This window comes from Pan paniscus, chromosome 1 (genome assembly GCF_029289425.2).
Source record: "Pan paniscus chromosome 1, NHGRI_mPanPan1-v2.0_pri, whole genome shotgun sequence".
Taxonomy (NCBI): Eukaryota; Metazoa; Chordata; class Mammalia; order Primates; family Hominidae; genus Pan; species Pan paniscus.
Window position 1 is genome coordinate 135,710,302 of NC_073249.2, and position 26,831 is coordinate 135,737,132.

Sequence of the window (26,831 nt, forward strand, 5' to 3'; positions counted from 1 at the left end):
AATTGGGTAGTATATTCTTTTGATTGAAGCTGTCAAATTTTAAAGTTAATTATTATACTTTATAATTGTTTTTATACATATCATAATTTAGATTCCCATTATCATTTCCCGCCTTTGTGCATCTTATTTAAGCATAGCCAAGAAGAGAGAATGTGTGTACGTGTGGGATGGAGGGGTCTTAATCCAAAATTTATAGTCTTTTGGTAGGTGATGATGGCTAATAGTTACCTTTTTCATGGCTTTGTCATATCCCTGTTACTTTGCTGAACTTCAGATCTGTTCTTCTCCAAGTAGATGTTAATCCTCTTAGTTTTAGGATTTTATCCTTCAAGTTTCTGGTTTCTGCCCTTTTTATTATTTTTATTTATTTATTTATTTTGAGACAGAGTGTCACACTGTGGCCCAGGCTCAAGTGCAAGGGCATGATCTCCGCTCACTGCAACCTCTGCCTCCTGGGCTCAAGCGATTCTCCTGCCTCAGCCTCTGGAGTAGCTGTGATTACAGGAGCACACTATCACACCTGGCTAATTTTTGTATTTTTAGTAGAGATGGGGTTTCACCATGTTGGCCAGTCTTGTCCCGAACTCCTGACCTCAAAGGTGATCCACCTGCTTCAGCCTCCCAAAGTGCTGGGATTACAGGCGTGAGCCAGCGTGCCTGGCTCTGCCCTTTTAATTTAAGGCTATTTTTAAATTCTTCCTAGCTTTAATTCCTAGGTCTTCCCTCTTCAGCACTAGCTCTGTTTTCTTTAACTGGTATTTTTCAGTGAACTGACAGGGTATGATGTGGAGCCACCATACGAAGCCCTGGACTTCCCAACTCTGGATTCCCCTTTTACACACAAAAATAAACTGTTTGTGTGTAAACTGATATGGTCTGGTCATGAACGTAATTCTAACCGAATCAATACTTTATCTCATTTAATTCTTTTACTAACCCTGGGTTAGTCATAACTACCATGTAACTCTGCCCCTGTTAGTTGAGGTGGTAGAGGTGCCACCTCACCTGAGGCTGTGGCACTTCTGTTTTTACTGAGGACAAGCTCAGGGGTAAGATCACAGGACATCACTGCTTGCCTTATCTGGTGCAGAGAAACAGAGAGCCCTGCCATGGTTCTGTACCTACTAGCTTAAATCCCTGTCCTTCCTCCTATCCCTGTTTTATTACTGCTTCTTGAAATAAGATTTCTGACAGGGAAGTATGATGTTGAAAAGTGTCCTATTTATTATTAGAAATATTGCTTTTTAATATAAATAAATATTACTTCAAAAGTCTTATTTTTACTCCAGCAATTTCTTACTCCACATTTGTGCATCTCTAGGTAGCTTAACAAGGAGTTTTATTTACCCAGCATTTAAAAGCACCCCATTTACATTTTTCCATCAGTTCCTTCTTTGATAGTATACTGTGTATCTTTGTAACTATTTCTTAATAGATGATATAAAATAATTTTCAGAAGCATATACCATAGCCAAAAAAAGTGAATAGTTTAAATTTCAGCTGTATACATCCATTCCAGGAAGTGAGTTGATTACTTCTTTCAATTTTCATGTATCTTGTTCTAAACTAAATCATGAAATATAACTATTCTGCCGTTTTTCTTTGTATAGCTGACTGTTTCGGTCTTATTGAGAGACCTCCATCTACTGAGGAGTTTAGGAAGAAATTTGTTTTTTAAAAGAGATCCCCTTAAGAGAGTAATAATAAGTACAGTAATTTTAGTTAGAACCATCAGTGATTTGCATATCAATGCCTGATTAGGTAAGTTTATGGGCAAAACAGGTAGCAAAGAACCCAGGATATAGTAGGCACATAGGCACTAGTGTCTTTTTTCCCCTTGAACAACTAACACCTCAAATTTAGTAGCCCAGCAGCTGCTGGTTTTGAATAACCAGCTAATATGCTACTGACCTTCATACACTGAACAGAATTATCAGCACCTAATACTATGCCTGGCACTTAATAAGCATTTAATAAAAATGTGTTGATTAAACAAATTGTATTATTTTTCTCTAATTCTTTGAAAAGAAATAGTAGAGTCAAAAGATAGATCTGTATTGGAGGAGAATATGAAAATAATTTGAGATAGTTGAGGTTAAAGTAACAGTCTAAGTGAAAGTCTCCTGTAATTTGTATCAATCTAGAGATTATAATGAAAGTCTGAGAAGAAATGAGATCTTTTAGAGAGAGATTGAGTGAATAAAGAAGAGCAATAAATAAATAAATAAATAAAGACAACTTTGAGGATTTGGGGGAAAAGGAATGAACTTTTATTATTGACCTGCAATAATAATTATGCAAGATAATCATGTAGTATTGCAGAAATTAAGGCAGAGAAAAGTTTTAAGAAGGAATACTTCAGTGAGTGATATCAAATACTGGGAGATAGATAACCCTTAAAAGGGAGTAACAATTTTTTTTCTTTCCCCCAGTCTTATTCAGGCTCAACTAGGATGCATTCCCATACAAGATTTTGCTTTGACACAAGATACCGCAAAGATTTTCAGACATGGCTCCCGAATTACAAGATGTATGTTACAGGATTAGTGGATTTTAAATATTTTTTCCAATAAACTGGTATATTAGATTTAATACTGGAAACTTTTTTTTTAGGGTTGTCAGATTTTGTAGCTGCTCAAGAAAAGAAGTTTGCTGTACTATTGAATAGTTTGATTTTAGCTAAATGTTTTAGGTGTAAACTTTGGGAAAACTCTCTGCATGTATCCAAACAACTGGAAAAAATTGGTAGGTACTGAATACAGGCAGGCAGTTTGGCCATGTCTGCAATTTATTTTGTATTCACTGTTAGTAAAATTATTCTGTGATGATTACAGACCTTGAAGGAAGGTATGTGTTTGTAGGCTTAAATAAGTGCTGTACTTTACTTTCGAAAATCTGATTTTCCTTTGCTCTTGCTTAAAGGATTCCATTTGAAATCAACTGAATGATACATGAGTACATGAGAAACCTAATAAAAATTAATGCTGTCATTTGAAAATTTTTTCTCATACCAAGAGGGAAATTTGGTTACAGTAATTAGGTAACTATGTGATGCCCTCTCTTCCACTTTTTTGATGAATATTTTGTTTTGATCTCAATTACAAGGTGGAGTTAGCAGTCCCAGCCATTCCTAATTCATTACAGAAAATTATGTCACTTCTTTATGTCTTAATTTTTTTTTTTTTGGTTTTCAATAACAGTAGGGTATTAATACTGATTTTCATAGAGATTCTGTAGACAAAAGATTGTGCCTGATTATTTTGTCTATAGGGACCTTGTGTAGTGTGTGCTATGAGACTGTAGGGAGTACCATTTACAAAGGATTTTCCTGTTTGGTACCTGTGACCTTGTGACCCTATTCTTTCTTAGATAGCTAGAATTCTAAAAAGAGAGTTACTATCTCATCACTGACAGCCTTGTTAATTTTACAATTTTGTATGCATCTTGGGGGTATCAACAAATTAAATAATGGATTTTTAGGGATGTTTTGTTATTTATTTGAACAAAGATTACCAACTGTTTATGAAGAAGACCTACCTTTTGTATCTGGAAATTTGAAATCAGTGGGGTGGCAGAGGGCTGACTAGGAAGTCATGGGAGCTGGGGTGAAGTGGGGATTGGCTGGTGAAAGTAAGGGGAGAGATTCCTGATGGAAAGGCTCACCTTCTTACAGAAGTCCTGGCAACCAAATACCACATCCATCCCACAAAGGCAAGAGTTCTCAATTGGAAAGGTGGTTCCATACAACATTTAGAAAATTTTGAAATTCGGCTAAGTGATTACTAGTAAATTTCATTATACTTGAAAAAGCCAATCTTTCTGGCTTTCTAGAGTATTGTCAATATGGGCATCCATTGCATTCTGTCCCTTCCAGATTGTTGAAACTAACCTGTTTTCACACACACTCATTACAGCTGAACAGAAAAAAGCAAATATTGCCCAGAAAAAAAAAAATCATATAATAGAAAAGTGAGAGAATCTAAACAAAAAGTCAAATCCAAGTTGTTATTGGGCATCTTGAAAAAAATAATGCATACAAATTAATTTTAATGTTGGTTATAAATGAAAAAGTTAAAAATCAATAAACATTTTGAGGGGAAATGGAAATGAACATTAAGGAATTATGAATACTAGAAGCTGAGTCTTAAGAAGAACTAAGAGAAATTCCCAAGAACAAGTAAATATATGAGTAAGGAAATAGGGTCATACCTTCACCAGTAATACATGTAATATATGTGCCTTAGACAAAGTAGTAATATTTTGGAATTTTATACTGTTCAGTGTCTTCTATTTGGGGATTTGGATAAATTCATTCATAAGCATATAAGAATTGTAAATTCTGCCTTCTGAAAGTATAAGGAAATAGGAAAGATCCAAAGAAGAAAATGAACTTGATTTTTGTTGTTGTTTGTTTGTTTGTTTTTGAGATGGAGTTTTGCTTTGTTGCCCAGGCTAGAGTACAATGGCACGATCTTGGCTCACCGCAACCTCCGCCTCCCGGGTTCAAGCGATTCTCCTGCCTCAGCCTCCTGAGTAGCTGGGATTACAGGCATGTGCCACCATGCCCGGCTAATTTTGTATTTTTAGGAGAGACGGGGTTTCTCCATGTTGGTCAGGTTGGTCTCGAACTCCCGACCTCAGGTGATCCGCCCGCCTCGGCCTCCTAAAGTGCTGGGATTACAGGTGTGAGCCACTGGGCCCAACCGAATTTGATGTATTTAAGGAATAAAATGAAAGCAAGAGTGACTGGAGAGTAGTCAGCAAGAGGAGAGTTAGAGGAAATTAGATTTGAGACAAAGGCTGTAGTCAGATTATATAGGTAAGGAAATTTGGCCCCAGTAAGAAAATTGCCACTTCATTCTAAATACAATGGAAAAGCATTGGAAGTTTTAGGCAGTAGATTAAAATAGTCTGGTTTAGATACAGAAACATAGAACTGTATTTCTAAGACAGAAATGGTCAGAGAGCCATAGCTTCATGAAGCAGTATTCCCTTGCTTCATTCAAGCATGATCCTTGAATCATGTTGCCTTTCTTTCAAGCATGAGTACAAAAATACATATCTCTTGGTGATTGGACTATGGATGACGTATAGTAAAACTAAACATCCATCGTGTGGACCAGAGTTTCTCTTTCTTTTATAAAGCAAATGCATATTTTATTTCTCTGAATAAATATGAATAATTGAATAATGTCACAAACCCAATAATCCAACTGAAAACTTTTTACAAAAACTTTAAGTTAGTTATTTGACTGGATCTTAAATTTTTTTTTTTTAACTAATTTAGTTGTTAAATATTTAAATATATGTTTTATTTAAAGTGCATTATTTTTAAGTTGTTGTTTGATTAATTTTCCACAGGTATAACATTGTCAAATGCAATCGTAAATGCTGGTTTGACTTCCTTTAAAAAAATAGAAGAGACAGATGCAAGGGAACTTGAATTGGTAGTTATATTCACTTATTCCTAATTCCATCTAAATTCTGAGGCCTACCTTTATTTCTATTAAAAGTTATTTTCCTTCTCATAGTTATAAGTATTTCAACTTACTTTTGGGTGATAAGCATTATTAAAGCTATTTATTCTAAAAAATATTTTACTAAAAGAATTTCAAGTGTTGTGGTAAGAATATAATGATGTAAATATTTTTAGATTTTAAACAGACATCCCCCCTTTGGAACCCAGATAAAAGAAACTGTGATGTATCTACCAAAATATGAACTTAAAGTGGAACAGGTAAATATTTTCTGTTTCTTAGATATTTTATTATCTTTTCAGAAATAAAGCTACCTATAAATAGGCTTCAGCTGAGTATGAGAAGTAAGGTTATTTTTAACACTTTTTATACTTGTCCTTTTTTAAAGATTACAAGATATAGTGATACGACAGCAGAAATATTAGTGACTGTTATATTAAGAAATTTTGAACAGCTACAAACTAAAAGAACAGCATCGGATTCTCACTATGTTACCTTAATCATAGGTGATGCAGATAATCAAGTAGTTTATCTGCACAAGATTACGTAAGTGTGAAATTTCTGATGTTTGATCTTATTTCTAAGCATATACTGTAAAAGAAAAATTCTACTGGAAAAAAAATAACAAGATCATTGTGGGATCAACTAAATTACATTTTCCTGACACAATAATGGGATGGTTTCTCTATTTTTCTATTAAAGAAGATATTAACATTGGGTCTGTTGTTTTAAATTGTTATATTTAGTACTCAAATGAACAAAGTATAAAATCTATCACCATGATCTGAAACAAGTGAGTAGATTACCTCTAGGAGGTCTTTCTTATTTCACTGCTTTTCTCCAGTCATCCATGACCCTACTACTGTTTGGATGCAGTCTTTCTCCTACTGGCCTCAAAATATACCTTCTACTTCCAAATTAAAATCTAACAAATTACTATAGCTCCATTGTAGGATCCAAGCAAACAAAGCAAATGTATAGAGGAGGTACCCTCCCTTATATCTAGTTCTGTAGCATGCCATTCTATAATTTTTACTTCAGCATTTTTCCAGGTACTATTATTTTCTCCCAGGATGTCATAAGCAATCTCTAAGGATATCAGTTGCAGCTATAACTAATATTTTTTAGCACGTAGTAGGTTCCAAATATTGAATTATTTAATATTTGTATGAGACAGGTGCTGTCCGTATTCTGTAGAGGAGGAAATTGAGACAAAAAGAGTTTAATGAGTTTGATTTATGATTAATCAAACCTTAATCATGGTCATATAGCTAGTTAATAGCAAAGTCTAGATTTGAACCCAATCCAGAGCCTAGACTCCCAACCATATTACTGTACTTGTAAGTTCAGGAATGGCAGTGATTCTGAAATGGGAATCTCCTAATTGTGCCAGTATACTGGAAGATACCTTCCCAAAAAGTCGCATGCAAGGTTTCTGAAGGGACTGCAGTGACCAGGATATCCCTTTCACTGGTAACTGCTCTCCTGCAGCTAACCATGACCCACTTATAGAGACTATGCTGTTGTACAAATCTTTGTTCTCTGTGACTAATAAGTCTATGACTACATGAGACTAAAATAAGTTCAGTCATAAAAATGGTTGCTGGCTTGTGATGTTATTAGATACAAACCATTTTATATAAATTTAAAAATACTATTGAAGTTGTTCTCATAATACATGTAACTTACGTATAGCCAGTTTAAAATGGTAGTGATTTAGGGGCAAGCTCATGTGTTATTGATACAAAGTATATATTCTTATTGGGACTAAAATGGTAAATGCAACTTGGAAACAGCTGTAATTAAAAAAATTAGGGATTGGATGGGGTGGCTCACACCTGTAATCTCAGCACTTCGAGAGGCTGAGGCAGGAGGATCACTTAAAGCCCAGAGTTTCAGACCAGCCTGGGCAACAAAGTGAGACCCTATTTCTACAAAAATAAATAAATAAATAATCTGAGCATAGTGCCAATGTGCCTGTGGTCCCAGCTACTCGGGAGACCGAGGCAGGAAGACTGCCTGAGCCTAGGAGTTTGTGGCTGCAGTGAGGTATGATTGTACCACTGCACTCCAGCCCAGGCAACAGAGTAAGATTCTGTCTCAAAGAAAATTAATTAATTTTTTAAAAATCATGGTCAAGAGAGTTCCATTGATACTTTATTCTCCCTCCTTAAAAGTTGGGGAAAGGCCGGGCGCGGTGGCTCACGCCTGTAATCCCAGCACTTTGGGAGGCCGAGGCGGGTGGATCACGAGGTCAGGAGATCGAGACCATCCTGGCTAACACGGTGAAACCCCGTCTCTACTAAAAAATACAAAAAATTAGCCGGGCGTGGTAGCGGGCGCCTGTAGTCCCAGCTACTCGGGAGGCTGAGGCAGGAGAATGGCGTGAACCCGGGAGGCGGAGCTTGCAGTGAGCCGAGATCGCGCCACTGCACTCCAGCCTGGGCGACAGAGCGAGACTCCGTCTCAAAAAAAAAAAAAAAAAAAAAAAAAAAAAAAAAAAAAGTTGGGGAAAGCAGTTTTCAGTAATTGATTTCAGTTTACTACTAGAGAGTATCTTTCTTAAGAACAATCAGCCCTTCAAGATTAATATGTATTTCATTCAGTGTTTGGATCACTATTTAAACTATACTATTTTTCAGGGATTCTGTTTTGCTAAAAGCTGGAAGTTGGGCTAAAAAGATTGCTGTGAAAAGAGCTCTTAAATCTGAAGATCTTAGCATAAATCTGATAAGTTCTGAATTTGGTAAGTTAATTGAAGTAATGAAGACATGAATATAAATAATATAATTGCATTTAAAAATTACATCCTTTATGCTGGTACAGAAAAACAGTATAAATGGTATTATGCAAAAATAATATATTTAGATAATATGAATAAACTTCAAAGGAAGTTTCATGTATTTAGATATGTAAAACATAGCATGGACCAGATGACATAATTAAAAGTTTATCTTTTCATTTATAGATATTTTATTTTCCTAGATAGTTAAATTGCAGTTATTGTTGGAAGATTTTTATTTTTATAATGATAAATATATAATTTTTTAGTTTTCATATTTTTTAACCTTTCAACATATTTTAACTTTCTGGACTTCTTAGCTCTAGAAGTTATAAAAATATAAGAGAGATTAAAAAGAAATAAGTGTTCTCATATGTGGATTTATATGACTTAAATAAACATTTGTGTACTTTTTTTTCATTTTCCAGTTGGGCTTGATATTCAGCAGAAACTTACAGTCTTTTACTTAGAACCCAAGAGGTTTGGAAATCAAATCACTATGCAAAGAAAATCTGAAACACAGATTTCCCATTCTAAACATTCAGACATATCTACAATAGCAGGACCTAATAAAGGTAAATAGCTCTATTAATTCCTATTTTATATTAAAGCAAAGATATGGCTAGGAAGGAGTATCAGTGTTATAATACTGCAACACTCAGATTGAGGATACTCTGGAATAAGAAGCTTCATAGTAATTTCATTAATAGTATATAGTAGAGATTCTTCAAGTTAGTATTTGTCAAATTGGGGTAATAGTTGGGGGACAAATTTTTTTATTCATCTTTTGGTATATGTATTAGTCCATTTTCATGCTGCTGATAAAGACATACCTGAGACTGGGAAGAAAAAGAGGTTTAATTGGACTTACAGTTGCACATGGCTGGGGAGGCCTCAGAATCATGGCAGGAGGTGAAGGGCACATCTTGCATGGTGGTGGCGAGAGAAAAATGAGGAAGAAGCAAAAGCAGAAACCCCGATAAGCCCATCAGATCTCATGAGACTTACTCACTATCACAAGAATAGCGCCAAAAAGACCAGCCCCCATGATTTGGTTACCTCCCCCTGGGTCCCTCCCACAACACATGGGAATTCTGGGAGATACAATTCAAGTTGGGATTTTGGTGGGGACACAGCCAAACCATATCATTCCACCCCTAGCCCCTCCAAATCTCATGTCCTCACATTTCAAAACCAATCACACCTTCCCAACAGTCCCCCAAAGCCTTAACTCATTTCAGCATTAACCCAAAAGTCCACAGTTCAAAGTCTCATCTGAGACAAGGCAAGTCCCTTCTGCCTATGAGCCTGTAAAATCAAAAGCAAGCTAGTTACTTCCTAGATATAATGGGGGTACAGATATTGGGTAAATACAGTCATTCCAAATGGGAGAAATTGGCCAAAACAAAGGGCTTACAGGCCCCATGCATGTTTGAAATCCAGTGGAGCAGTCAAACTTTAAAGCTCCAAAATGATCTCCTTTGACTCCAGGTCTCACATCCAGGTCACGTGGATGCAAGAGGTGGGTTCCCATGGTCTTGGGAAGATCCACCCCTGTGGCTTTGCAGGGCACAGCCTCCCTACTGGCTGCTTTCACGGGTTGGTGTTGTGTCTGCAGCTTTTCCAAGTGCACAGTTCAGGCTGTCGGTGGATCTACCATTCGGGGATCTGGAGGATGGTGGCCCTCTTATCACAGCTCCACTAGGCAGCACCCCACTAGGGACTCTGTGTGGGGGCTCTGACCCCACATTTCCCTTCTACATTGCCTTACCAGAGGTTCTCCATGAGGGCTTTGCTCCTGCAGCAAACTTTTGCCTGGGCATCCAGGCATTTCCATACATCTTCTGAAATCCAGGTGGAGGTTCCCAAACCTCGATTCTTGACTTCTGTGTACCCACAGGCTCAATACCATGTGGAAGCTGCCAAGGCTTGGGGCTTCCACAAGCCTTGAAGCCACAGCTGGAGCTGTATGTTGACCCCTTTCAGCCATGGCTGGAGCAGCTGGGACATAGGACACCAAATCCCTAGGCTGCACACAGCACAGGGACCTGGGCCCAGCCCATGAAAGCACTTTTTCCTCCTGGGCCTCCAGGCCTGTGATAGAAGGGGCTGCCGTAAACATCTGTGACATGGCCTGGAGACATTTTCCCCATGGTCTTGAGGTTTAACATTAGGCTTCTTGCTACTTATGCAAATTTCTGCAGCCAGCATGAATTTCTCCCCAGCAAATGGGTTTTTCTTTTCTATTGCATAGTCAGGCTGCAAATTTTCTGAACTTTTTTTTTTTGTTGAGATGGAGTCTCACTCTGTCGCCCAGGCTGGAGTGCAGTGGCACGATCTCGGCTTGCTGCAACCTCTGCCTCCCGGGTTCAAGCAATTCTCCTGTCTCTGCCTCCTGAGTAGCTGGGACTACAGGCACCCACCAGCATGCCCGGCTAATTTTTGTATTTTTAGTAGAGACAGGGTTTCACCATATTGGTCAGGCTGGTCTCAAACTCCTGGTCTCAGGTGATCCACCTGCCTTGGCCTCCCAAAGTGCTGGGATAAATTTTCTGAACTTTTATGCCCTGTTCCCCTTTTACAACTGAATGCCTTTAAGAGTACCATATCACCTGTTGAATGCTTTGCTGCTTAGAAATTTTTTCCACCAGATGCCCTAAATCATCTCTCTCAAGTTAAAAGTTCCACAAATCTCTTGGGCAGGGGCAAAATGCCACCAGTCTCTGCTAAAACATAACAAGAGTCACCTTTGCTCCAGTTCCCAACAAGTTCCTCATCTTCATCTGAGACCACCTCAACCTGGACCTTATTGTCCATATTGCTATCAGCATTTTGGGCAAAGCCATTCCACAATTCTCTAGGAAGTTCCAAACTTTCCTATATTTTCCTGTCTTCCTCTGAGCTCTCCAAACTGTTCCAACCTTTGCCTGTTACCCAGTTTCAAAGTCGCTTCCACATATTTGGGTATCTTTTTAGCAATGTCCCCACTCTACTGGTACCAATTTACTATATTAATCTGTTTTCACACTGCTGATAAAGACATACCTGATACTGGGAAGGAAAAGAGGTTTAATTGTACTTAACAGTTTCACATGGCTGGGGAGGCCTCAGAATCACATGGTGGGAGTTAAAAGGCACTTCTTACATGGCGGCGGCAAGAGAAAAATGAGGAAGAAGCAAAAGCAGAAACCCTTGATAAACCCGTCAGATCTCTTGAGACTTATTCACTATCAGGAGAATAGCAAGGGAAAGACCAGCCTCCATGATTCAATTACCTCCCCCTCAGTCCCTTCCACAACACATGGGAATTCTGGGAGATACAATTCAAGTTGAGATTTTGGTGGGGACACAGCCAAACCATGTCAGTATACGTTTTTCCTTTTCCATACTTATGCCATTGTTATAGCCATTGTCAGGGGAGATCAAGTGATGTACAAGAATCAACAGATTTGTTAAGGCAAATCAGAGTGAAAATGAATTATTATTTTTTATTATGGGAATTTTTCAAACATATACAAAAGTAGATAGAAGTGTAAGATGAATTTTCATTTACTCATTATCCACTTTAAACAGTGATCAATTCATGGCTGCTACTGTTTCATCTATACCTCTCTAGTTTTTTTTTCATCCATATTTTGAAGAAAATTTTAGATATCGTATTATTTCCTCTGTAAATGTTTCATTATATCTCTATCTAAATGGTAAAGATTTTTTTAAACTACATTACTTTTACACATAAAAACTAATATTATCCAATATTAAGTCAGGGTTCAAATTGTCTCATAAATATTGTAGATGTATTATCATCTTCATACCATCTAGATATACCAGATTAACTCCTGAGTCCTTTTGAGTATTTCTAGTAGATTTGACAGCTTCTTTGCTATGCAGAGTAATATGCTGTTCTAGGCTTATCTCGTATATCTCCAGCTTCAGTCCCAAACATAATAAACCCTTTGTCCAAGAAGCCTTTTTTTTTTAATGATAGTAGTTTTCAGAGATCACAATCTGTGTCCTAGAGGAGCTCGTTGCCATTGAGTGATTATGATCTCTTAGATTTTTTCATGCATAGAGTTAAGTATTATGTGATTATTTTTTGTCTTAAAAGACATCATGAATTCATACTTATCAAATTCAGAGATGCAGAATTTATCCTTAAACTCAATTATCTATATATGCCTTCTATCATGCTGAGAAACTTGGTTCTCAATGGCTCAAAAATAATAGAGTATCACTAATTTTCTATCCTTTATATACATTACACACACAATAAACAGTCTGAGAATAGCAGCATCAGACTATCACTCTTAATATGATCATTAAAATTTGAGAATTATTTTGCAGATATTTTTGTTCTTAGACTGTATCTTACTATCTTAGACTGTATCTCAATAGTAAAATTAATGTGTTTAAAAATCACTTGGAATAGATCCTCTGTATGTGGCCATGCCACTCTGGATACATATACTTTCATTTGTTTCATTTTATTTTATATTTTTAGGACTAGCTTTCAAAAATTAATTTTGTTTTATAATAATGTAAAACATTTACATGGCTCTGTAACTAAATCTACAAAACAAGCACTAAATATATAAACACTTGCAGCATAGGCAGTCTACCTTGCAGCTCTTTCTTATTCAGTTGGTCCTGTTTTCACCCTTTTGACCCCATAAGGGGAGCAGTTAACAGACACTGGGGAATTTGAGAGCAGCAGCATGATTAGTCATGCTCTCTGAATAGTATTGGCAATTATGATAAATAGTAACTGCAGTGAGTAGTGACAGGAAGAACACATTTAGAACTATTCTGTGAGCTCATGAGCCTTCATCTTCTTCCTTTTGAAGAACACAAAAGAGCTTCCATTTCTGGGTAGGATATAGTTTTGTGGTAGGCCAGTGCTTCCACAGCTACAACTATGAAAACCTTCATACCTTTTAAAATTATAATTTTTAGGGCATCAGAGATTTGTGGAAGCAATAAGGACTAAAGGAACTAAATTCTTAATAAAAAGGCTAGGTAGACCATGCCCTGTAAAGGGGTTTACATGATCAGCCACTCACCATGTTTGCCTGACAGAGGGAAAGGGAAACTTCTTCTGGTGAAATGTAATCTGGAAACCACAGACACAGTGTCTGTCATACGATAAAAAAATTGTGAGGCCCACAAAGAGACAAGACCATATGACTGATAATCAACTGTGTCAAGAAACAAGCCAGACATGGTGACACACACTGGTAGTCCTAGATATTCAGGAGGCTAAGGCAGGAGGATTTCTTGAGCCCAGGAGTTTGAGGCTGTAGTGCACTGTGATCATGTCTGTGAATTTACCACTGCACTCCAGCCTGGACCACATAGCAAGACCACATCTCTTTAAAAAAAGTATAAAATAATTATGAATATTTTAAAGAAAATATAGAAAAAATAGGTAAATGCATGAAAAGATGGAAAGTTTTACCAGATAATTAAAATCTATAAAGAGATTTAAATGGACTTTCTAGAATTAAAAATGCGATATCTGAAATGAAGAGCTAGTTGGGTAGGCTTAACATTAGATTCAATATAACCAAATATAGGATTTGTGGGCTTTGAGACATATCAGTAGAAAATATCTAAATTGAAGCCCAGAGATAAGAGAATGGAAACAACACAAAGGAATATAATACTCAAAAAAAGGTCTAACATATGCATAATTAAAGTCCCAGAAGCAGAGTAGAGAGAGAATGGGACAAAATTAACATTCAAAGAGACAATGGCAGAGTCCATTTCAAAATAATAAAAGACACCAACCAACAGATTTAGAATTTTGGTAAACTCCAAACAGAGGCAAATACAGGGAAAACCACACCTGGACATATTGTAGCAAAACTGCTGAAAATGTTAAAATTAGACACATCATTTATGCATTACCTTCAAAATAACAACAGTGAAACTGACAGCTAACTTCTCAACAATAATGATGGAAAACAGAAGACAATGGAATGTCATATTCAAAATGCTACCAACCTAGGTTTCTGCCCAGTGGAAAATATCCTTCATGATGAAAGTGAAAAAAGAAAGAAGAGAAAGAAGAGAAAGAAAGAGGAAGAAAGAGAAAGAAAATAACTAAATAACTTTATCACTACTAGTATATTTATCAGCCTGAATTAAAATGAATACTAAGGCCAGGCTTAGTGGCTCATGCCTATAATCCCAGCACTTTGGGAGGCCAAGATGGGCGGATTGCTTGAGCCCAGGAGTTCAAGACCAGCCTAGGCAATGTGGTGAAACCCTGTCTCTACAAAAAGATTAAAAAAATTAGCAAGTGTGGTGATGTGCACCAGTGGTCCCAGCTACTTGGGAGGCTGAGGTGGGAGGATCATTTGACCCTGGGAAGTTGAGGCTGCAGTGAGCTGAGATCACACTACTGCACTCCAGCCTGGGTAACAGAGCGAGACCCTGTCTCAAAATAAAAAATAAAATAAAATAAATACTAAAGGGATTTCCTTAGAGGAAAATGATCACAGATGAAAACATGGACATGCGGGGGGGAAAGAAGAAGAGTAGAAAGGATAACTGTATGACTAAATATAAGTAGACTATGTAAAACAATAATTGAAATGACTTACAGAGTTTAAAATATATGTGGAAATAAAATGCAAAGCAAAAAAATACAAGCTTGCATCTCAAGAGTATACCATATCAAACATAATAATGTAACAAGAGAAAAACAGAAATCAGCGATACATAGGATGTAAATATACAACAGAGAAAAATCAACAAAGCTGAGATTTGGTTCTTAGAAAAGATAAATAAAATTAAGAACCCTCTATGAATGAAGACTGATCAAGAGAAAGAAAGAAAACACAAGTAACAATATCAAGAATGAAGAAGAGGATATTACATTGTATATCAAAAAGTTACTGAAGATATTCAAAAGCACAAAAACAAGACATTAACAATTTTATAATGATAAATTTGACATAGTTTGGGTTAAAATGAGAATATTTATTGAGAAGCAAAGCTTACCAAAACTGACAGAAGAAAATAAAATCTGAGTAGTCTGATACTAGTAATGAAATTGAAGCAATTGTTAGTAAAAATTCTTCCACAAAGAAAACTTGAGGCATGGATGACTTCACTGTTAATTTTTCTTAATTAAGAAGAAATAATATCAAACTTACCTAAACTTTTCCAGAGAATAGAAAAAAAGAGAATATTTTCTAATGTTTTGTTTTTTTAATGAGGCCAGTGTGTCAAAACCTGACAAGGACATTAAAAAGAAAGGGAAATTATTTAGCAACATATCTCATGAACATAGATCCAAAAGTCTTTAATGAAATATTCACAAGCTGAATTTGGCCATATTTTTTAAAAGCACAATTAAGTATGGTTTATTGCATGTATGCAAGAGAGGCTTACCATTCAAAAGTAGATCAATATAATTCACTATGTTAACAGAGAAAAAGGAGAAAATGATTTGATCCTCTTGATAGGTGTCAAAAAAGTTTGACAAAATTCAGTACTCATTTATGATTTAAAAAAACTCTTAGCAAACTAGAAATAGAAGGGAACTTCTTTTGTTTTGTTTTGTTTTTGTTTTTGAGACAAGAGTTTCACCCTTGTTGCCCAGGCTAGAGTGCAATGGTGCAATCTCGGCTCACCATAATCTCCACCTCCCAGGTTCAAGCTATTCTCCTGTCTCAGCCTCCTGAGTGCTGGGATTACAGGCATGCACCACCACGCCCAGCTAATTTTGTATTTTTAGTAGAGATGGGATTTCTCCGTGTTGGTCAGGCTGGTCTTGAACTCCCAACCTCAGGTAATCTGCCTGCCTTGGCCTCCCAAAGTGCTGGGATTACAGGGTGAGCCACCACGCCTGGCCTGGAACTTCTTAAATATAAAGAATATCTACAAAAACTATAGAAAATGTCATACTCGATAGTAAAATATTAAACACTTTCCTATTGAGTTGGAGAATGTTAGAAGAATGGTCTGTGTTATTATTTCTATTCGACATTGTGCTGGAAGTCTTAGTAATATAATAATACTTTAAAAAAGCAAAAAGGGGGCTGGGTGCAGTGGCTCATACCTATAATCCCAGAACTTTGGGAGGCCGAGGTAGGAGGATCACTTGAGTCCAGGAGTTCAAGACAAGCCTAGGCAACAGTGTGAAACTCCATCTTTGCAAAAATAGAAAAAAGTAGCCAGGTGTGGTGGTGCTTGCCCGTAGACCCAGCTCCTCTGGAGGCTGAAATGGGAAGATCACTTGAGTCCAGGTGTTCGAAGTTACAGTGAGCTATGATTACACCACTCCACTCCAGCCTGGGCAACAGAGTGAGACCTTGTCTCAAAAAAAAGGAAAAAAAAGAAATAAATAAATTGTCATTATTTCTAAGCAACATGATTATTTATAGAGAAAATCCAAAAGACTCTATAGACATGCTGTTGGAATTAATATGTTTAGAAATATCACTGAATGCAGTCAATATAAAAAACAATTGTACAATAGCATCAAAAAGAATAAAATACTTAGGAATAAATTGAACAAAAAAGTGTAAGAAGTGAACACTGAAAACTACAAAACACCATTGAAATAAATTAAAGAAGTTCTAAATAAATTGAAAAATATTTTATGTTCGTGGATTGAAAGTCAATATTGTTAAGATGGCAGCACTTCTCATATTAATTCATAAATTCAACAAAGTCCGTATCAAAATCCTAGCTGTAGTTTTTGCAGAAATTCACAGGCTGATCCTAAAATTCACGTGGAAATACAAGGGACCCAGAATAGCTAAGCCAACCTTGAAAAGAAAAAGAAGGAGGTAGAGGACTCACAATTCTTGGTTTCAAAACTTGTTACAAAGCTGCAGTGATTAAGACAAGGTGGTGCTGTCATAATAATAGACATAAAGATCAATGGAATACAACTGAGAGTGTAGAAATAAACCTTTACCTCTCTGCCAGTTTATTTTTGACAAGGATGCCAAAACAATTTGATGGTAAAAGAATTTGAAAATAATTTTTCAAGTAATAGGGCTGGGCAACTGCATAGACACATGCAAAAGGATGAATTTGGACTCCTATCTCATACCATATACAAAAATTAACTCAAAATGAATCAAAGACCTAAAGGTAAAAGTTAAAACTATAAAACTTGCCAGGTGCAGTGGCTAACACCAGTAATCCCAGCACTTTGGGAGGCTGAGGTGGGTGGATCACCTGAGGTCAAGAGTTCAAGACCAGCCTGGCCAACATAGTGAAACCCTGTCTCTACTAAAAATACAAAAAAAAAAAAAAAAAATTAGCTGGCTGTGGTGATGGGCCCCTGTAATCCCAGCTACTCAGGAGGCTGAGGCAAGAGAATCGCTTGAACCCAGGAGGCGGAGGTTGCAGTGAGCCAAGATCGCTCCATTGCACTCCAGCCTGGGCAACAAGAGCGAAACTCTGTCTCAAAAACAAACAAACAAACAAAAACCTATAAAACTCTTAAAAGAAAACATAGGTGTATATCTTCATTCATTACCTTGTACAAGGCAACAGTTTCTTAGGTATGACATATAAAGCTCAAGCAACCAAAGAAAAAATAGATGAATTGGACTTAAGATGAAAAACTTTTGTGCTTCAGAGGACACTATTCAGAAAGTGAAAAGACAACCCACAGAATGGGAGAAAATACTTGCAAATCATATATATCTGATAACTAACTTGTATTGAGTATATATAAAGAAATCTTACACTTCAACAGTAAAAAGACAAATAGCCCAATTAAAACTAGTCAAGGGGCCGGGCACAGTGGCTCACATCTGTAATCCCAACACTTTGGGAGGCCGAGGCGGGTAGATCACTTGAGGTCAGGAGTTCAAGACCACCCTGGCCAATATGGTGAAACCCCATCTCTACTAAAAATACAAAAATTAGCCAGGCGTGTTGGTGCACGCCTGTAATCCCACCTACTCAGGATTGAGTGGAAGGTGAGGTGGAAGAATTGCTTGAACTCAGGAGGTAGAGGTTGCAGTGAGCCGAGATCATGCCACTGCACTCCAACCTGGGTGACAGAGTGAGACTTTGTCTCAAAAATAAAATAAAAATAAAATTAGTCAAGGGATCTGCATAGACATTTTCCAAAGAAGTGATACAAATGGTCAACACGCATATGAAAAGATGCTCTACATTGTTAGTCAATGCAGAAATGCAAATCAAAAACACAGTAAGATACCACTTCCCACTCAGTAGGGTGGCTTTAGTCAAAATGATGGACAATAACATGTGTTGATAAGGATATGGAGAAACTGGAACCCTCATACACTGCTAGTGGGAATGTAAAATTGTGCACTGCTTTGAAAAACAGTTGGTATTTCCTCAAGAAATTTAACATAGAATTAACATATGATACAGCAATTGTACTCCTAGGTGTATATCCAAAAGAATTGAAAATATATTCATACAAAAACTTAGACATGAATGTATATAGCTGCATTATTTATAATAGCCCAAACTGGAAACAACCCAAATATCTATCAACTGATGAATAGATAAGCAAAATGTGGTATATCCATACAATGGAATATTATTCAGCCAAAAAGAAAAACTACTGATGCATGCTACAGCATGGATGAGCCTTGAAAACATGCTAGATAGAAGCTAGTCACAGAAGACCAGATATTGTATGGTTCAATTTATATGAAGTGTCTAGAACAGGTAAATCTATAGAGACAGAAAGTAGATTAGTGGTTGTCAGGGGTTGAGGGCAGGAATAAATGAGGAATGACTAATAATAGTTATATGGTGGGTTTTTTGTATGTGTGGTGATGACAGTGTTCTGGAATTATATGATGACTGTTGCACAACCTTGGGAATATACTAAAAACCCACTGAATTGTACAGTTTAAAAATGTGAATGGTATGGTATGAATTATAATTTAAGAAATTTAAAAGTCTATTGTATTCCTGTATACCAGCAAAAAGGATAAATTATTATTTTATTTTATTTTATTTTATTTTTTTAAATTATACTTTTAGGGTACATGTGCACAACGTGCATGTTTGTTACATATGTATACATGTGCCATGTTGGTGTGCTGCACCCATTAACTCATCATTTAACAGTAGGTATATCTCCTAATGCTATCCCTTCCCCCTCCCCCCACCCCACAACAGGCCCCAGAGTGTGATGTTCCACTTCCTGTGTCTATGTGTTCTCATTGTTCAATTCCACCTATAAGAACATGCAGTGTTTGGTTTTTTGTCCTTGCGATAGTTTGCTGAGAATGATGGTTTCCAGCGTCATCCATGTCCCTACAAAGGACATGAACTCATCATTTTTTATAGCTGCATAGTATTCCATGGTGTATATGTGCCACATTGTCTTAATCCAGTCTATCATTGTTGGACATTTGGGTTGGTTCCAAGTCTTTGCTATTGTGAATAGGGCCACAATAAACATACCTGTGCATGTGTCTTTATAGCAGCATGTTTTATAATCCTTTGGATATATACCCAATAATGGGATTGTTGGGTCAAATGGTATTTCTAGTTCTAGATCCCTGAGGAATCGCCACACTGACTTCCACAATGGTTGAACTAGTTTACAGTCCCACCAACAGTGTAAAAGTGTTCCTATTTCTCCACATCCTCTCCAGCACCTGTTGTTTCCTGACTTTTTAATGATCGCCATTCTAACTGGTGTGAGATGGTATCTCATTGTGGTTTTGATTTGCATTTCTCTGATGGCCAATCATGATGAGCATTTTCTCATGTGTCTTTTGGCTGCATAAATGTCTTCTTTTGAGAAGTGTCTGTTCATATCCTTCACGAACCACTTTTTGATGGGGTTGTTTGATTTTTTCTTGTAAATTTGTTTGAGTTCATTGTAGATTCTGGATATTAGCCCTTTGTCAGATGAGTAGATTGCAAAAATTTTCTCCCATTCTGTAGATTGCCTGTTCACTCTGATGGTAGTTTCTTTTGCTGTGCAGAAGCTCTTTAGTTTAATTAGATCCCATTTGGCAATTTTGGCTTTTGTTGCCATTGGTTTTGGTGTTTTAGACATGAAGTCCTTCCCCATGCCTATGTCCTGAATGGTATTGCCTAGGTTTTCTTCTAGGTTTTTATGGTTTTAGATCTAATATTTAAGTCTTTAATCCATCTTGAATTAATTTTTGTATAAGGTGTAAGGAAGGGATCCAGTTTCAGCTTTCTATATATGGCTAGCCAGTTTTCCCAGCACCATTTATTAAATAGCGAATCCTTTCCCCATTTCCTGTTTTTGTCAGGTTTGTCAAAGATCAGATAGTTGTAGATATGCGGCATTATTTTTGAGGGCTCTGTTCTGTTCCATTGGTCTATATCTCTGTTTTGGTACCAGTACCATGCTGTTTTGGTTACTGTAGCCTTGTAGTATAGTTTGAAGTCAGGTAGTGTGATGCTTCTAGCTTTGTTCTTTTGGCTTAGGATGGACTTGGCAATGCGGGCTCTTTTTTGGTTCCATGTGAACTTTAAAGTAGTTTTTTCCAATTCTGTGAAGAAAGTCATTGGTAGCTTGATGGGGATGGCATTGAATCTATAAATTACCATGGGCAGTATGGCCATTTTCATGATATTGATTCTTCCTACCCATGAGCATGAAATGTTCTTCCATTTGTTTGTATGCTCTTTTATTTCATTGAGCAGTGGTTTGTAGTTCTCCTTGAAGAGGTCCTTCACATCCCTTGTAAGTTGGATTCCTAAGTATTTTATTCTCTTTGAAGAAATTGTGAATGGGAGTTCACTCATGATTTGGCTCTGTTTGTCTGTTATTGGTGTATAAGAATGCTTGTGATTTTTGCACATTGATTTTGTATCCTGAGACTTTGCTGAGGTTGCCTATCAGCTTAAAGAGATTTTGGGCTGAGATGATGGGGTTTTCTAGATATACAATCATGTCATCTGCAAACAGGGACAATTTGACTTCCTCTTTTCCTAATCGAATACTCTTTATTTCCTTCTCCTGCCTGATTGCCCTGGCCAGAACTTCCAACATTGTGTTGAATAGGAGTGGTGAGAGAGGGCATCCTTGTCTTGTGCCAGTTTTCAAAGGGAATGCTTCCAGTTTTTGTCCATTCAGTATGATATTGGCTGTGGGTTTGTCATAGATAGCTCTTATTACTTTGAGGTACGTCCCATCAATACCTAATTTATTGAGAGTTTTTAGCATGAAGTGTTGTTGAATTTTGTCAAAGGCCTTTTCTGCATCTATTGAGATAATCGTGTGGTTTTTGTTGTTGGTTCTGTTTATATGCTGGATTAAGTTTATTGATTTGCATATGTTGAACCAGCCTTGCATCCCAGGGATGAAGCCCACTTGATCATGGTGGATAAGCTTTTTGATGTGCTGCTAGATTTAGTTTGCCAATATTTTATTGAGGATTTTTGCATTGGTGTTCATCAGGGATATTGGTCTAAAATTCTCTTTTTTTGTTGTGTCTGTGCCAGGCTTTGGTATCAGGATGATGCTGGCCTCATAAAATGAGTTAGGGAGGATTCCATCTTTTTCTATTGATTGGAATAGTTTCCGAATGGTACCAGTTCCTCCTTGTACCTCTGGTGGGATTCGGCTATGAATCCATCTGGTCCTGGACTCTTTTTCGTTGATAAGCTGTTGATTATTGCCACAATTTCAGCTCCTGTTATTGGTCTTTTCAGAGATTCAACTTCTTCCTGGTTTAGTCTTGGGAGAGTGTATGTGTCAAGGAATTTATCCATTTCTTCTAGATTTTCTAGTTTATTTGCGTAGAGGTGTTTGTAGTATTCTCTGATGGTAGTTTGTATTTCTGTGGGATCGGTGGTGATATCCCCTTTATCATTTTTTATTGTGTCTATTTGATTCTTCTCTCTTTTCTTCTTTATTAGTCTTGCTAGCGGTCTATCAATTTTGTTGATCCTTTCAAAAAACCAGCTCCTGAATTCATTAATTTATTGAAGGGTGTTTTGTGTCTCTATTTCCTTCAGTTCTGCTCTGATTTTAGTTATTTCTTGACTTCTGCTAGCTTTTGAATGTGTTTGCTCTTGCTTTTCTAGTTCTTTTAATTGTGATGTTAGGGTGTCAATTTTGGATCTTTTCTGCTTTCTCTTGTGGGCATTTAGTGCTATAAATTTCCCTCTACACACTGCTTTGAATGCGTCCCAGAGATTCTGGTATGTTGTGTCTTTGTTCTCGTTGGTTTCAAAGAACATCTTTATTTCTGCCTTCATTTCGTTATGTACCCAGTAGTCATTTAGGAGCAGGTTGTTCAATTTCCATGTAGTTGAGCGGTTCTGAGTGAGATTCTTAATCCTGAGTTCTAGTTTGATTGCACTGTGGTCTGAGAGATAGTTTGTTATAATTTCTGTTCTTTTACATTTGCTGAGGAGAGCTTTACTTCCAAGTATGTGGTCAATTTTGGAATAGGTGTGGTGTGGTGCTGAAAAAAATGTATATTCTGTTGATTTGGGGTGGAGAGTTCTGTAGATGTCTATTAGGTCCGGTTGGTGCAGAGCTGAGTTCAATTCCTGGGTATCCTTGTTGACTTTCTGTCTCGTTGATCTGTGTAATGTTGACAGTGGGGTGTTAAAGTCTCCTATTATTAATGTGTGGGAGTCTAAGTCTCTTTGTAGGTCACTCGGGACTTGCTTTATGAATCTGGGTGCTCCTGTGTTGGGTGCATATATATTTAGGATAGTTAGCTCTTCTTGTTGAATTGATCCCTTTACCATTGATTAATGGCCTTCTTTGTCTCTTTTGATCTTTGTTGGTTTAAAGTCTGTTTTATCAGAGACTAGGATTGCAACCCCTGCCTTTTTTTATTTTCCATTTGCTTGGTAGATCTTCCTCCATCCTTTTATTTTAAGCCTATCTGTGTCTCTGCCTGTGAGATGGGTTTCCTGAATACAGCACACTGATGGGTCTTGACTCTTTATCCAATTTGCCAGTCTGTGTCTTTTAATTGGAGCATTTAGTCCATTTACATTTAAAGTTAATATTGTTGTGTGTGAATTTGATCCTGTCATTATGATGTTAGCTGGTTATTTTGCTTGTTAGTTGATGCAGTTTCTTCCTAGTCTTGATGGTCTTTACATTTTGGCATGATTTTGCAGCGGCTGGTACCAATTGTTCCTTTCCATGTTTAGCGCTTCCTTCAGGAGCTCTTTTAGGGCAGGCGTGGTGGTGACAAAATCTCTCAGCATTTGTTTGTCTGTAAAGGATTTTATTTCTCCTTCACTTATGAAGCTTAGTTTGGCTGGATATGAAATTCTGGGTTGAAAATTATTTTCTTTAAGAATGTTGACCCTCTCCCTCTCCGTCTCCCTCTCGTCTCCCTCTCCCTCTTTGCACGGTCTCCCTCTGATGCTGAGGTGAGGCTGGACTGTGCTGCCGCCTTCTCGGCTCACTGCAACCTCCTTGCCTGATTCTCCTGCCTCAGCCTGCCGAGTGCCTGGGATGCAGGCGCGTGCCGCCACGCCTGACTGGTTTTTGTATTTTTTGGTGGAGACAGGGTTTCGCCGTGTTGGCCGGGCTGGTCTCTAGCTCCTGACTGCGAGTGATCTGCCAGCCTCAGCCTCCCAAGGTGCCGGGATTGCAGACGGAGTCTCGCTCACTCACTGCTCAATGTTGCCCAGGCTGGAGTGCAGTGGCGTGTTCTTGGCTCACTACAACCTCCACCTCCCAGCCGGCTGCCTTGGCTTCCCAAAGTGCCGAGATTGCAGCCTCTGCCCAGCCGCCACCCTGTCTAGGAAGTGAGGAGCATCTCTGCCTGGCCGCCCATCGTCTGGGATGTGAGGAGCCCTTCTGCCCGGCCGCCAAGTCTGGGAAGTGAGGAGCGTCTCTTCCCGGCCGTTATCCCGTCTAGGAAGTGAGGAGCGTCTCTGCCCGGCCGCCCATCGTCTGGGATGTGGGGAGCGCCTCTGCCCCGCCACCCCGTCTGAGATGTGAAGAGCGCCTCTGCCTGGCCGCGACCCCGTCTGGGAACTGAGGAGTGTCTCTGCCCCGCCGCCACCCCATCTGGAAGGTGAGGAGCGTCTCTGACCGGCTGCCCCATCTGAGAAGTGAGGAGCCCCTCCGCCTGGCAGCCGCCCCGTCTGGGAAGTGAGGAGTGTCTCCGCCCGGCAGCCGCCCCGTCCGGGAGGTTGGGGGCAGCCCCCGCCCGGCCAGCCGCCCCATCCGGGAGGTGGGGGGTAGCCCCCACCTGACCAGCCGCCCCATCCGGGAGGTGGGGGGCACCTCTGCCCGGCCGGCCCGTCTGGGAAGTGAGCAGCCCCTCTGCCTGGCCGCCACCCCGTCTGGGAGGTGTACCCAACAGCTCATTGAGAAAGGGCCATGATGACGATGGCAGTTTTGTTGAATAGAAAAGGAGGAAATGTGGGGAAAAGAAGGAGAGATCAGATTGTTACTGTGTCTGTGTAGAAAGAAGTAGACATAGGAGACTCCATTTTATTCTGTACTAAGAAAAATTCATCTGCCTTGGGATGCTGTTAATCTGTAACCTTACCCCCAACCCCGTGCTCTCAAACATGTGCTGTGTCCACTGAGGGTTAAACGGATTAAGGGCGGTGCAAGATGTGCTTTGTTAAACAGATGCTTGAAGGCAGCATACTCGTTAAGAGTCATCACCACTCCCTAATCTCAAGTACCCAGGGACACAAACACTAGGGAAGGCAGCAGGGCCCTCTGCCTAGGAAAACCAGAGACCTTTGTTCACATGTTTATCTGCTGACCTTCCCTCCACTATTGTCCTATGACCCTGCCAAATCCCCCTCCCCGAGAAACACCCAAGAATGATCAATAAATACTAAAAAAATTAAAAAAAAAAAAAAAAAGAATGTTGAATATTGGCCCCCACTCTCTTCTGGCTTGTAGGGTTTCTGCCGAGAGATCCGCTGTTAGTCTGATGGGCTTCCCTTTGAGGGTAACCCGACCTTTCTCTCTGGCTGCCCTTAACATTTTTTCCTTCATTTCAACTTTGGTGAATCTGACAATTATGTGTCTTGGTGTTGCTCTTCTCGAGGAGTATCTTTGTGGCGTTCTCTGTATTTCCTGAATCTGAATGTTGGCCTGCCTTGCTAGATTGGGGAAGTTCTCCTGGATAATATCCTGCAGTGTTTTCCAACTTGGTTCCATTCTCCCCATCACTTTCAGGTACACCAATCAGACGCAGATTTGGTCTTTTCACATAGTCCCATATTTCTTGGAGGCTTTGCTCATTTCTTTTTATTCTTTTTTCTCTAAACTTCCCTTCTCGCTTCATTTCATTCATTTCATCTTCCATCGCTGATACCCTTTCTTCCAATTCATCGCATTGGCTCCTGAGGCTTCTGCATTCTTCACGTAGTTCTCGAGCCTTGGTTTTCAGCTCCATCAGCTCCTTTAAGCACTTCTCTGTATTGGTTATTCTAGTTATACATTCTTCTAAATTTTTTTCAAAGTTTTCAACTTCTTTGCCTTTGGTTTGAATGTCCTCCCGTAGCTCGGAGTAATTTGATCGTCTGAAGCCTTCTTCTCTCAGCTCGTCAAAGTCATTCTCCGTCCAGCTTTGTTCTGTTGCTGGTGAGGAGCTGCATTCCTTTAGAGGAGGAGAGGTGCTCTGCTTTTTAGTTTCCAGTTTTTCTGCTCTGTTTTTTCCCTGTCTTTGTGGTTTTATCTACTTTTGGTCTTTGATGATGGTGATGTACAGATGGGTTTTTGGTGTGGATGTCCTTTCTGTTTGTTAGTTAGTTTTCCTTCTAACAGACAGGACCCTCAGCTGCAGGTCTGTTGGAGTACCCGGACGTGTGAGGTGTCAGTCTGCCCCTGCTGGGGGGTGCCTCCCAGTTAGGCTGCTTGGGGGTCAGGGGTCAGGGACTCACTTGAGGAGGCAGTCTGCCCCTTCTCAGATCTCCAGCTGCATGCTGGGAGAACCACTGCTCTCTTCAAAGCTGTCAGACAGGGACATTTAAGTCTGCAGAGGTTACTGCTGTCTTTTTGTTTGCCTGTGCGCTGCCCCCGGAGGTGGAGCCTACAGAGGCAGGCAGGCCTCCATGAGCTGTGGTGGGCTCCACCCAGTTCGAGCTTCCCGGCTGCTTTGTTTACCTAAGCAATCCTGGGCAATGGCGGGCACCCCTCCCCCAGCCTCGCTGCCTCCTTGCAGTTTGATCTCAGACTGCTGTGCTAGCAATCAACGAGACTCCGTGGGCGTAGGACCCTCCGAGCCAGGTGCGGGATATAATCTCGTGGTGCGCTGTTTTTTAAGCCCATCGGAAAAGCGCAGTATTTGGGTGGGAGTGACCCGATTTTCCAGGTGCCATCTGTCACCCCTTTCTTTGACTAGGAAAGGGAACTCCCTGACCCCTTGCGCTTCCCGAGTGAGGCAACGCCTCGCCTTGCTTCGACTGGCGCACGGTGCGCTGCACCCACTGACCTGTGCCCACTGTCTGGCACTCCCTAGTGAGATGAACCCGGTACCTCAGATGGAAATGCAGAAATCACCCATCTTCTGCGTCGCTCACACTGGGAGCTGTAAGAGTGGAGCTGTTCCTATTCGGCCATCTTGGCTCCTCGGTCGTGAATGTGATCTTATCTGGAGTAGAGTTTACAGATATAATCA

At 39.1% G+C, this 26,831-nt stretch overlaps 1 protein-coding gene across 5 annotated transcripts in view; it reads left to right on the plus strand.

The window, feature by feature from the left end:
• The window catches only part of HFM1 (helicase for meiosis 1), a 137,329-nt gene that overhangs the window by 84,884 nt on the left and 25,614 nt on the right, over positions 1 to 26,831 (plus strand). For all 5 annotated transcript variants that reach the window (XM_034930949.3, XM_055116219.2, XM_003808406.5 and 2 more), the window contains 7 exons: positions 2,433 to 2,530; positions 2,614 to 2,745; positions 5,362 to 5,447; positions 5,654 to 5,737; positions 5,866 to 6,023; positions 8,120 to 8,223; positions 8,688 to 8,834. In XM_034930949.3, coding sequence (XP_034786840.1) covers positions 2,433 to 2,530; positions 2,614 to 2,745; positions 5,362 to 5,447; positions 5,654 to 5,737; positions 5,866 to 6,023; positions 8,120 to 8,223; positions 8,688 to 8,834 — 809 coding nt within the window. The remainder of the gene's footprint in view (positions 1 to 2,432; positions 2,531 to 2,613; positions 2,746 to 5,361; positions 5,448 to 5,653; positions 5,738 to 5,865; positions 6,024 to 8,119; positions 8,224 to 8,687; positions 8,835 to 26,831) is intronic.